Source organism: Schistocerca nitens, chromosome 2, assembly GCF_023898315.1.
Source record: "Schistocerca nitens isolate TAMUIC-IGC-003100 chromosome 2, iqSchNite1.1, whole genome shotgun sequence".
Lineage (NCBI taxonomy): Eukaryota > Metazoa > Arthropoda > Insecta > Orthoptera > Acrididae > Schistocerca > Schistocerca nitens.
Genome location: NC_064615.1, coordinates 597,473,296 through 597,485,892, shown reverse-complemented (window position 1 = coordinate 597,485,892; position 12,597 = coordinate 597,473,296). Strand labels below are relative to the sequence as shown.

Below are 12,597 nucleotides of genomic sequence, written 5' to 3'. Positions count from 1 at the left end.
CTTTTTAACTCTTTTAATCTCTGAAACCAAGGCGTCTAAAGAACATTCAGCTGTATTTGTCTACAATACTTCTGTTTACTGCATTCCAGTACTTCATATTCATCTTTTCTTTAGTGTTCTGGCCTTATATATAGTGTGCTCTTTAGCGAATATTCTCTGTAGTACAATACTATTAATTGTGTTCTTTTGAAGGACCGTCGTCGCTTATTTGTAGTGTAGCTCACTGTTTTTAATCATAGTATGTCTCTTGCTGGGTATATACCTTACCCATTATTATTGTTCTGCATGGTGGCTTTCACTACGTCTAATTACAGTCCATTAGATAGCAGAAAAACTAGAAGTCTTACTGAGGAGCGAAACCAGCACAGTTTTTTTGGTAACTGCTGTGTTACAATGAATGCTTTTGTCTTAGAGTAGAAAACATCGGTTGTTGCATTTGTTTTATTTTACTAACAATCCGCCGGATGGTATGGTCTCATTTTTCGGAGGCAGGAGCGAGATCGAAGGTTTAGACTACGGCACCCGCTGTTGCTGACTCTTTGCAGTCGTTGTGAAAGACGTGCCAGTCCAACGGCATCTTCTCGGATAATGGCCTGGTTGCAGTTTACCGGAAATACAACAGTAACAGACTTTACATCTTCTCCATCTAAAACAGTACCATCATGGGAAGGGCAATCATGCAATTTTAACTATCTCCTTTATTTGCGAGTGGAACAAGAATGGAAATGATCAGTGGTGGTACGGATTGCCCTCCGTCAGCGTCGTAAGGTGAATTGCGGAGTGTCGCTGTAGATGTAGACAAAATAACGTTGTTAATTTATTCTCTTCTCGGTGAATACCACAACTTCGATGAATTTGAAGAAGACGTAATTCCATAGGTCTGTATTTTAAAAATGTATCTTTCAAGCACTGTTGTCTTGGAGTATGGCCCAGTTTCAAGAGCATCTATAACATATGTGGGTGCATCGTTCTCGTATCTTCATACAAAAATCGCGTGCCATGAGTAATTGTACATCGTCGTCAAAATTGATCTAAAAAATAAAGTGCACGGAATGTTAATGGTGGCGAGAACTGTAACATTAACACACTATTAAAACGTCACTTCTAACTAGTAACAACAAGAAGACAAACCTGATGTGTATATGTATTTTGTAGCTGTGTCTTTCCCCAAAATTAATTTATTGTGTATTCCCGCGCAAAAGTAGCAGCCAAAACAAAATCGTACAGCCCGTTGATAAAGCATAGTCTTGTTTAATAATTAGTTTTCTCCATTTGAAGAGGAACAACGCTGCAGCAACTTACGCTGAGCTGTCAGAAGTGTACCGTAACAATGCAGTGTCATTTTGGCAAAGTGATGATGCGGCCCAGACGCTACCAGTGTCATCAAACAAGTCTGGACGATGAAAACGAAGTAGCGGACTGCCTCTCCGTGAAGAGGATGCCCTGATGCTCGAGGACTGCTGTATCACAATCAAAGCGACAGTCAAAAAGAAGCAGTTTTCAGCAAGCGGCTCGACGTTTTGGATATCATTAAGGTGGCGCCCACTAGTTTTCGCGACTGCTCATACCTATTCAAAAGGTTCCGCGGACCAAGACAACAGCGGAAATGTTGCAGGCGCGTGAGACTAGTCTAGATTAATACTTTATCCTCCTTATCTCCATGGATGAGAGTTGAGAAAAAACGGAGATTCAGCCATCGTCGGGAAACATGGTGTTACTGTTTGGGACTTGCATCGTGTTGCGCTAAAAGATTATTCTCTTAATGAGTAAACCGTCGCAGGAGGTTCAAATGGTTCAAATGGCTCTGAGCACTACGGGACTTAACTTCTGAGGTCATCAGTCCCCTAGAACTTAGAACTACTTAAACCTAACTAACCTAAGGATATTACACACATCCATGTCCGAGGCAGGATTCGAACCTGCGACCGTAGCGGTCGCGCGATTTCAGACTGAAGCGCCTAGAACCGCTCGACAACATCGGCCGGCCGTCGCAGGAGGATATTACTAAAATTTCCTGAAGAGTTTATGGGTAAGTTCAAGATGAAGCGTCGCAGCGAGGTGTTCAAAGCAGTGCTTCTCCTCCAAGACAACGCCCCCTGCCCATTCTATACAGGACATACACATATATATTGCTTCTACGCTTTATGCTTTTTTTCGCCAGACCTCTTTTTCTCCAGCCATGGCACCAAGTGACTACTTAATATTTCCCCTTATGAATAAACCATTTCCTGACAGTCATTTCTAGAACTAGGACGAGGTGAATTTTCGATGTGGACAGTGAAGAGGCAAAATGCAGACTTCTACAACCAAAGTCTCCGCCAAATCAATCATTGGGAAAAATATATCACATTGAAGAGTGACACAATCAAGAAATTCGCCAGCCGGAGTGGCCGAGCGGTTCTAGGCGCTACAGTCTGGAATCGCGCCACCGCTACGGTCGCAGGTTCGAATGCTGCCTCGGGCATGGATGTGTGTGATGTCCTTAGGTTAGTTAGATTTAAGTAGTTCTAAGTTCTAGGGGACTGATGACCTCAGAAGTTAAGTCCCATAGTGCTCAGAGCCATTTGAACCATTTTTTGAATCAAGAAATTCCAAGCCTGCAGCTTCTTTTTTTGGAGGTAATTAGGTGTTACACAGAATGTGAGTCACTGTAGCTAGTTCGCAGCAGTGATTAGTTTTCAGTGCGAGAATACGATGTCCCAGTGTGCACAGTATGGGTTCGTGTTTCATCTACCATGTTCTTTGCTTTTTCAACGATCGTGCTGACGCGTATACACCGATTCCCGTCAGATCACCGAAGTTGGGCACCACCGGGCGCAGCCAGTACTTGGATGGCTGACCGTCCGGGTACTACGCACGTTGTTGACATTCTCCGCTTTGCCTTTACAGCAAAGGAGTGTTGGAGTGAAGGCCCTGATCGCCAATCTTAGCCCCAACGTCCTGGATTAAATTATAAACATCTCCGCAGTGTCTCTTGAAGTGAATGCAAGCGACACTGTTGGCTGGATCCGCCCGTCGGATGGCGACGTTAAGCTCCGTTGCCCTCTTGGTGATCTCGAGAGGAGTGGGCTGTGTGACGGCAATGGTTTTCACCCTCTTCCGTGTTTCATCATCTGCAACACGGACCCAATACTACGCTGTACCCAACCCCATTGCAGACAATTACCCTTAACAGAAACACCCACACGGATCTCATATGAGAAGAGTGCAATAAGTAATGTAACACATATTTTTGCTGAAAGAAAGTTGGTTTTAGTCAGGATTCCAATACCCCATATTATTCCCGAATCTTTTGCCCTCAAAGCTCTCTTTTTCAACATAATCTCCGTTCAATGCGACGACCGTAGGCAACCTTACTGGCAGAGCCTCTGTGCCTGCATGGTGCCACTCTACTGGTCGAGCCGGCCACTGTGGCCGAGCGGTTCTAGGCACTTCAGTCCCGAACCGCGCTGCTGCTACGGTCGCAGGTTCGAATCCTGCCTCGCACATGGATGTATGTGATGTCCTTAGGTTAGTTAGGTTTAAGTAGTTCTAAGTTCTAGGGGACTGATGACGTCAGATGTTAAGTTCCATAGTGCTCAGAGCCATTTGAACCATCTACTGGTCGACGTCGGAGCCAAAGTCCTGTTGCATCAGTAACCTCCCCACCATCCACGTACTGCCTCCTGTGGAGTGCATTAGGCCAATCAGATGAAAGTCGCCTATTAGATGGCGAGGAACCCAGCGGCAACACACCTTTGAGTACCCCCAACTGGTGGACAAGTGTGTTAGCACTACCAACAGATGCGACCAGTTGAGCATCGAGGTGTCTGATTGTATTCCGCCGATCATCTTGAATGAGTGTCTACACGTTCCAGCACTACAGGAGACACAGCTGTGTGCAGCCAGCCGGCACGGGGGAGATCGGAGAGGTTTGGGCGACTTCGTTGCGATGTTGACATATGCATCGTTCAACGACTCGCCGTGTTTTTGTTCGATGGCGGATCCCCGTAGAGATCCTGCAAGCGCCTATGAACGTCTGCGATCCTCTGGTTTTCCGCCAAAGGAAATTCAATAACTGCTCTCTGCTAAGAAAGCACCTCCGCTGCAGACGCCACTTGGGAGCCTACGTATAGAGCCACTACGTATCAGAACTTCGTGAAACTGTAGGAACTACCAGGTATACCCGGCGGACTTAGTTCCGCCTCTGAAAATCTTTTATATGTTATAGCTGACCAGGTTGGTTGGTTGGTTGGTTTGGGGAAGGAGACCAGACAGCGTGGTCATCGGTCTCATCGGATTAGGGAAGGATTGGGAAGGAAGTCGGCCGTGCCCTTTCAGAGGAACCATCCCGGCATTTGCCTGGAGTGATTTAGGGAAATCACGGAAAACCTAAATCAGGATGGCCGGACGCGGGATTGAACCGTCGTCCTCCCGAATGCGAGTCCAGTGCCTAACCACTGCGCCACCTCGCTCGGTAGCTGACCAGGCAAACGTTGTTTTGCCATATAAATTATCTCTAGTCTATAAGAATAATCTATACGTGTAACACAACGTATACCGCCGAACTTCGTTTCTCCTCTGAGAATCTTTATATGTTATAGCTGACCCGGCAAATGTTGTTTTGCCATATAAATTATCTCTAGTCTATAAGAGTAGTATATACGTGTAACACAATGTAAACGTGTAACACAATAGCCGTTGTTGGTGGGAGCTCATGACACAAACAATAATAATGGCCCAAAACTGTCTAAGGAGTGAGAATAGGGTTAGGGGGAAGTCCGGCAGTATCGACCACTATTAGTTCTAGCGTTTCTACGGTCGATCGGGCGGATTTAACAATTGCAGCCGATACGCGGCTCGTCCATGAGCATACAAACATAGCGGCAGTTTCGTGTCGAAAGGTGTTCGCAAGCATTATGAATAAGGCCAAGCGCACACGCATCGGTTTTTATCGTACGTAAAAATATTGTACGATTAAATTCTTTTAGAGGAACAAAGGAGAGCACAGGAACTTCTTTGTTCCACTGAAAGAATTTGATCGTACGATATATTTCCGTACGATAAAAATCGATGCGTGTGCGCTAGGCCTAAATGTCGGTTTGGCGAATGACGCATGCTACCTAGTTAAACTTCTCGGTCTAGTTACTTCGATTCAAAGAGGTATATCCTAGTCGTTGCTTTTGGTACGTTTTCTTCAATTACCTATCTATCGAATAGTGAAAGACTGTCACCGGTAGGCACCTGGCGGGGATAACTGATCAAGTGATAATTGATCAGTTATCGACCAGGGCTGACAATTATTAAATTACTAAAATCGCTATTAAAAAATAGGGGTTCGTGGTAGAAAGGTGAAAATTTAGGGTTGCGTGTATTCTTTAATGCCACATCATAAAAAAATAAAAATAAAAAGTTCTGTCCAAAAAATAAGAAAAACTTTTTGGGGGTGGACCACACTTATTGGTTAGGGGTATGAAAAATAGATTACGACCGATTCTCAGACCTACCGAATATACATGTAAAATTTCATAAGAATCGATGGAGCCGTTAATTAAATGATAATTGATCAGTTATCGACCGGGGTTGAAAATTATGAAATTACTAAAATCACTATAAAAAAATAGGGGCTGGTGGTAGAAGGGTGAAAATTTAGGGTTACGTGTATTCTTTAATGCCACATCATAAAAAAATAAAAAATAAAGTTCTGTCCAAAACATAAGAAAAAAATTTGTGGTGGACCACCCTTATCACTTAGGGGTATGAAAAATGGATTACGACCGATGCTCAGACCTACCGAATATACACGTCAAATTTCATCAGATCGATCGCGAACCGTTTCGAAGGAGTATGGCAACTAACACTGTGATACGAGAATTTTATATACAAGGATAAGGATAAGGACTGAAGCTGAAATATTCTACGATGTCCCACACCAAATTTCTTTTTTTTCACCGAGAAAAAACGTCTTGTATTACTAATTGAACCTCCCTCGTAATTCGCGAAAGAAAGGTACCTGCAGGCGGGAAGGAACCTTTCGAATTTGGCTGCTGCACCTGCCCTTAGGGGTCTCTGAGCCATTCGTGGCCTCCCCGCCGTTCATGTCGTACGACTTTACTACTTTGTGTTGCAGCGAGGGCAGGAACTCGACGGCGCGTCCCGAGGTGGCGCCGTTGGGCGGCTGTGCGTGGCGGGGCGCAGAGGCCAACTTCTCGACGGACCTGATCGCCCACTACGCCACCTGCACGCCGGACGTCCACCACTGCCCGGACGGCTTCTGCGACCCGCTGGAGCAGATCTCTGCCCTCTGTCCCCAGGATTGTGTCAGTGAGTACCTACGAACGTTCACTTACTGCTGTTCCTGACGACTGCCTACAAATCGGTTAATTGGTTATCTTTTTCGCCTACATGTATTCGCTCCGGTGTTACTGACTTCTTGTCCCAGCCTACATGGGAGGCTGCCAGCTCATTAATAAACTATAACTGCGTAGGCTGCCGCGGCCAGAGTCCGCTGGCGTAAAAGTTTTTTGAACCAACCAGTAGACCCAGAAAAATGCCACTGCAACCCTGGCCGAAAGGATGATTCCTCCAGTACAGTTTTTTACATTATGACGCGGTACGATACTCAGAAAACTTATGTAATTTGTTAACAGTCTGATAGTAGCGCAAAGCCACTTATTTGTCGATTTTGCTCCCCTTCGCTCACAAATTGAAAGTCTCTGGTGTTTGCGGTTTGCATCTTTGTTGCCAATCTGTAACACAAAATTAGTGAATACGGTATATGCAAGACAAACAGTAGCAAATCTGTTGTTTGACGTTTTACAGACGGCTTTCCTGTATGCAGTACTTTTCGTTCCTTTATTGTTATTTCACCCTCCGCGCCCCATATGGGCTGGGGGTGGGCTGCCAAGAGTACAATATTCCCACTTCAGTCACGAGCACTTTTGAAGCTAACAGAGACGATAAGAAACGTTATTTAAGGAGAAACGTTACACATGGTTTAAAAAAAATAAACAAAATGTAAAATCGTGGACATATTTTCTTTTTTAAATTAAAAAAATCAAAGGATGAACAGCTAAAAAATCGAAAATACAGTATATAGTACATTTTAAAACAACACTGCAGGAAGGTGCAATTCTCAAAAAAAAAAAAAAAAAGAACTATTTACTTAGAATCGGAAGGACCTTCACTGGGAGAGAAGGATTTCGGGATGAGAGAATACATTCTATAGTGGTTGAGGGATGTGTATAGAAAAGATAGGGGTCTGTTAGGTAAGAAACTATCGAGATGAAATTAGGTGTTGGTGAGGAGGGGGCTGATAGTGAGAAGGCAAAGGTATGAAAGAAAAGGGTGAGGAGGAGTGTGGTGTGTGAGTAGGGTAGTGGTATTAAGAGAAAAGAGGTAGGGTTGCACTGAGCGGAAGAGTAGACCTGATATGAAGTGGGATAGGTAGAGAAAAGTTGGTGGGAGGGATAAGTATCGGGGCAGATCACATTGTCTGGGAGAGGGAGTTGGGTGACATTTCTCTGGGAGAGTACGCACAGAGTATGTAGGCGTGGGGCTGGTGGGGTGAGTCAGTAGAAGCGCAGAAGCGTATGAGGATTAGAAGGTCGAGGGGAAACTATAGGGTTATTGGAGTCGAGTTTGCGGATGGTGTTGGTCGTTCAGAGGTGTTCAATGTGTGTGAGGAGAGGACCAAAACTGATGCTTTGGTAAATGATCCTTTTGGGGAAAGGTAAACGGATACGGGAATCGAGGCTAAGTGCTCGGCGTTCCATGCCCTGGAGGGATTTATAGAACTTGGGTGGGACGGATATCCAAGCAACATTTGCATAGCAAAGGGTGTATGGCATCAAGCTTTTATATGTGTGGAGTACAGTAGAGAGGTGCAATCCCCAAGTTGTTATTAATTTTAGTCTATTGAGGGATTTCTGTTGGATTGTTAATAGGCGAGGTATCCACGTCAGTTGCCGGGCAATGGTTAGTCCAAGATATTTTAGTTCATTAGTTAACTGGATAGAACGATCGTAAATTGTCAGGTAGAAGTCATGGAGGGATCACTGGAATTTTTGAGCGTAGGGTAGAGAGCGAGGAAGGCGATGTCATCAGCATACTCAAGGAGGTAGACTGGTGGATGTGATTTGGTCATATCTGCAGTGCAGAGGAGATAAAGGAGAGGACGGAGCCTTGGGTCCTGCAGTGAGACAAGGTACAGGAATCGGTTTTGTTAATGGTAATAGAGGATTGGTGGTTAGAGAGGAAGGGCGCAAATGAGACGGACATAACTAAATGGAAGTAAGTCTAGAGCCTAGAGTCTAGAGTCTGAAAAGGAGACCGGAGAGCCATAGACGGTCGCCGGCTTTCTCTAGGCCGAGGGAGACAAAACTAGGTGAGACGCAGTAGTTGATTATCAGACGAGACGATGGACGTAGACGTATGCAGTACGTGATGTGCAAGTCTGTATTTGAAGATTATTGCGCTTGTGTGTGTGTGTGTGTGTGAGAGAGAGAGAGAGAGAGAGAGAGAGTGAGTGAGAGAGAAAGTCTCTGTTCCAGCATAGCACTAAACTGTTTTTAAATGTGACGCATAGACTTCACCGACTTAATTGCATTTTAAAATGGTCACAGGCCTAATCTGTCAGTAATATAATGTAATACATGATTCAATAAATTTCATCTCCATAAATACTTTGACATTTAAAATGGGCTAAACATTCAGAATATGATCGCCACATACAATCGTTCGAAACATCGTTTTCTTATTTTTGAATCAGTCTGTCTCTGCTATTCACATAAAAAGGTTTGACTCGTCTTTATTGTCTTAAACAGCAACACACACTTTCACCTCCTGCCCCCCTTTCCACCAACGCATTGTTCACCCTCTCCGCAATAAGAGTGGCCTCACCCCCGAATCCACAAACACGTTGTTCTTGAGAGCTCTTGACTTTCTGCTGGTGGAAAGTATCGATCAAGTACGCTTAAAATTCTTTTTCTTGACTATTACCGAGATTTCCTCAAAAAAAAGATGAATAGTAATAACAGCAGCCCAAATTTTTGCCAAAGTAATAGAAAAAGAAGAAATGATGAAAGAAGAGGTGAATAATCACTATGAATTACCGTGGAGGTTTCCCCACGAATCGGAATTATGCTGCTAGTGTATAAAAGAAGTGTTCTTTGCATCGAACAGGCAAATGATACAATCTTAACGGAAGGAAGGAGGATTAGAGTTTAATGTCCCGTCGACAATTAGGTCATTAGAGACGGAGCGCAAGCTCGGATTCGGGAAGGATGGGCACGGAAATCGGTCTTGCCCTTTCAAAATAACCATCCGGAATTTCCTTTAAGCGATTTAGGGAAATCACGGAATACTTATGTCTGGATGATCGGACGGGGATTTGAACCATCGTCCACCCGAAGGCGGCTCCAGTGTCATTGCGCCACCGCGTTCGGTCATAATAACAGAAAGCACTGATGAATCTACACACTCTGCAAATCACTGTGAAGTACATATGGAGTGCATGGTAGAGGGTATTTAGCATGGTACGATATATTAGAGAGTTTTTCCTGTCCCAATGTGGTGTGGAGTGCGGGGCGAATGACTGGTGATATGCCTCTGTAGTTGCTGTAATCCATTTGGGACTTGTTTTTCCTCTGAAACTCTCGCACACAGATAGGACTCTGAGCAAAGATGTATATGGCACGAAGTGAAACTTCAACCAATGTCTTCTTCGTAGCACAGGACATCATGAGGAGTAGCCACTACGCAACTAGAACGATATTTGGCTTAAATCCTACTATGTCCGCAGAGCTACGGTTGTTGTATTAGGCGTCTCAGTATATGAACAAGCAGAGTATTGCACTCACAGTCGTTGGTCTGAATTACAGACGTCAGATATATTTTTCGCCCATAACAACAGAGACGAACTCTTAAATTAGTGGATTTATGTGAATTCTTCTTCAATTAACAGATGAATTTTGTCCTTTATTTCTCTTTAGGGTAGGTGACTGTAAGTGCAGCATCAGGGATACCATAGAAAGAGACAATCTTAGTGGTGAATGGATCTGGTATGTAGAGGCATCAAGTCTGGTTGGCAAGAGGAGAAATACTTGTTGGTGATAGTGATCAAAAGAATATTGTGAACGCCGAGAGGTACACAAATGAAGTACTGCAACTATAGCAAGATAGTCATTTTTTTCTTTAAATACTGTGCGGCTGGTCCCGGCGGAGGTTCGAATCCTCCCTCGGGCATGGGTGTGAGTGTTTGTCCTTAGGATGATGTAGGTTAAGTAGTGTGTAAGCTTAGGGACTGATGAGCTTAGCAGTTAAGTCCCATAAGATTTCACACACATTTGAACTTTTTTTTTCTTTAACTAACACACGCAGTACATTGTATCCGGCCTACACAGACCCGTTTACACCATTAATGTGACAACAAAATGAAATCTGTGGAACAGAAACGCAGTCTGAAGCTAATCTCACGTGTAAGTAGACCTCCAATTCAATTTAAAAGCCTTCGAACGGATTATGGGAAGGTCAAAAGTCCAATCGTTAGAGAGGGGATTACTTAACTGAACACGATGAAGCGTCGTTGAGCACTGCGATTCTGGGCTGCTTGGCAAAGGATTCAGTTCAAAAGAATGCAGTTAAATGATATTATCTCGAAAGCAGTGGATGTAAACAGAAGAAACACATTTACTTACAAAACGTATCAGCAAACCCATCCTGTGTACAGACAAATCCACATAACATAGTATAGTTGAAAGTAAGGACTCAGTGCAACGCTGCTCGAATCAGTATTTTTAAAAAAGTGGCGTTTATGTAAAGGCAGTAAAAACTTTCTGGTTTAACTTTGTGAGTTTTTAAATGCAGTAATTTACGTTAAATTATTCAACACAGGTGAAATGATTTTTAATTAGTAGGGGAAATGTAATGTGGCTGAACACATAGTTTCAATGGAATATCATCTCTGTTGAGTCAGGCGATGTGGTTCAAGTTTACAAATACGCTAGCTCCTGACTGAAGCTGCAGAAGATAACGCCAACCTGTTACCATTTCAAATGCCGTGAAGTAGCTGGAGTTGGCGCCTTCAGTCTTGTGATTATAAGCTAGCTGTCGTTCGTTTGCAAAATGCGCAAAATGCATATGTAACGACTAAAGACAACAATACTACTTACTTACTGCGTTGGCCACACAAACCGCAGTCGGTCTTTGGCCTCACCAATCGGCCTACTCCAACACCCTCGGTCCATGTATTCTTCTTCAGTCAGCCCCAGCGTACTCATATCCTCTCTGACCTGATCAGTCCATCGGAGTGGTGGTCTTCCCCGTAGTCTTTTGCCTCTAATACCTTCCTCCACTACCTGCCTGATGATCTGGCCTTCTCGACGCCTTACGTGTCCATACCACTTCAGTATTCTTTCTTTGGTCATTGCCACGATGCCCATCGACTTGTATAGCTCCTTCAATTCACAATTCTTTCTTTTCCTCCACTCATCTCCATCCTTCACTGGCCCAAACATCGGTCTGAGGATGGCATTCTCAAATGTCAGGAGTTTTATTTCTATCTTTTGGGTGATGGTTCAGGTCTCTGCTCCATATAACACTACAGGTTGTATTATTGTCTTGTAGATCTTGGTCTTTGAGGATCTCGATAGAAGCCGGGCCTTTAACAGCTTTCCCAGAGCAAACATTGACCTATTTCCTGCTTGTATTCGTGCGGTAGTTCCTTTCATTGAGTATAGCCCCAAGATATTTAAAGTCTTTTCCCCCTTTCAAAGTCTTTGTGCTCCACCTTCAGGGGCCTGACAACATTTTCTTTGCTAACTACGAGGTATTTTGTCTCATCCGCATTCAGCTTCAGGCCTGCTCTCATTGCCTCTTCCATTAATGTTCTTGTCATCTGAGCCAGGTCTTGCTCTTTCTCTGCTATTAAAACTACATCATCCGCATAGGCCAGGGTGTTCATCCTTCTTCCCAGCTGTATTCCTGTCTCTAGGCTTGCTGCCTTTCTCAGGGGTCTCTCCAGTACCAGGTTAAACAGGATAGGGGAGAGGCAGTCTCCTTGTCGCACTGCAGTCCTCACCTTGAACTTCTTTGATATGTTTCCATTTACTTTCACCATGCATGTTGTCTACTGAGTGCAAATCTGTGTCAGTTTTATGAGTTTTCTGGGAACTTAAGCCCTTTCGAGTTCTTGGCATATTGCTTATCTATTCACACTATCATATGCTTTTTGGAAGTCCACAAAAAGGCAATGAACATTTTTGCGGAATTCCCAGCTCTTTGCTAGCACTTGCCGTGTTGTACGTAAATGGTCTACAGATGACTTTCCCTTTCTGAAACCTGCTTGTTGGAATCCCAGTACTTTCTCGACATGTAGTGTTAGTCGCCTCAGTAACAACATGCCAAACATCTTATAAGCTGTACATAGTAGTGTGATTCCTCTATAGTTGCTAGATCTCAACAATATGAAAAGAAATAATTGTTTGAACACGTAATACACAACAGACACAAGTCCGCATAAAAAAAAGTAGTGAAATGCATCGTAGACATCAAACTATGAAGATATATAACTGCTAGCATCATGTGATAAATAAAGTAATTTAAGTTGTGAAATGCATC

General features: G+C 43.8%; 1 protein-coding gene across 1 annotated transcript in view; it reads left to right on the top strand.

Moving 5' to 3' along the window:
• The window catches only part of LOC126235185 (uncharacterized), a 357,154-nt gene that overhangs the window by 334,315 nt on the left and 10,242 nt on the right, over positions 1 to 12,597 (top strand). The window contains exon 11 of the mRNA XM_049943915.1: positions 6,110 to 6,303. Coding sequence (XP_049799872.1) covers positions 6,110 to 6,303 — 194 coding nt within the window. The remainder of the gene's footprint in view (positions 1 to 6,109; positions 6,304 to 12,597) is intronic.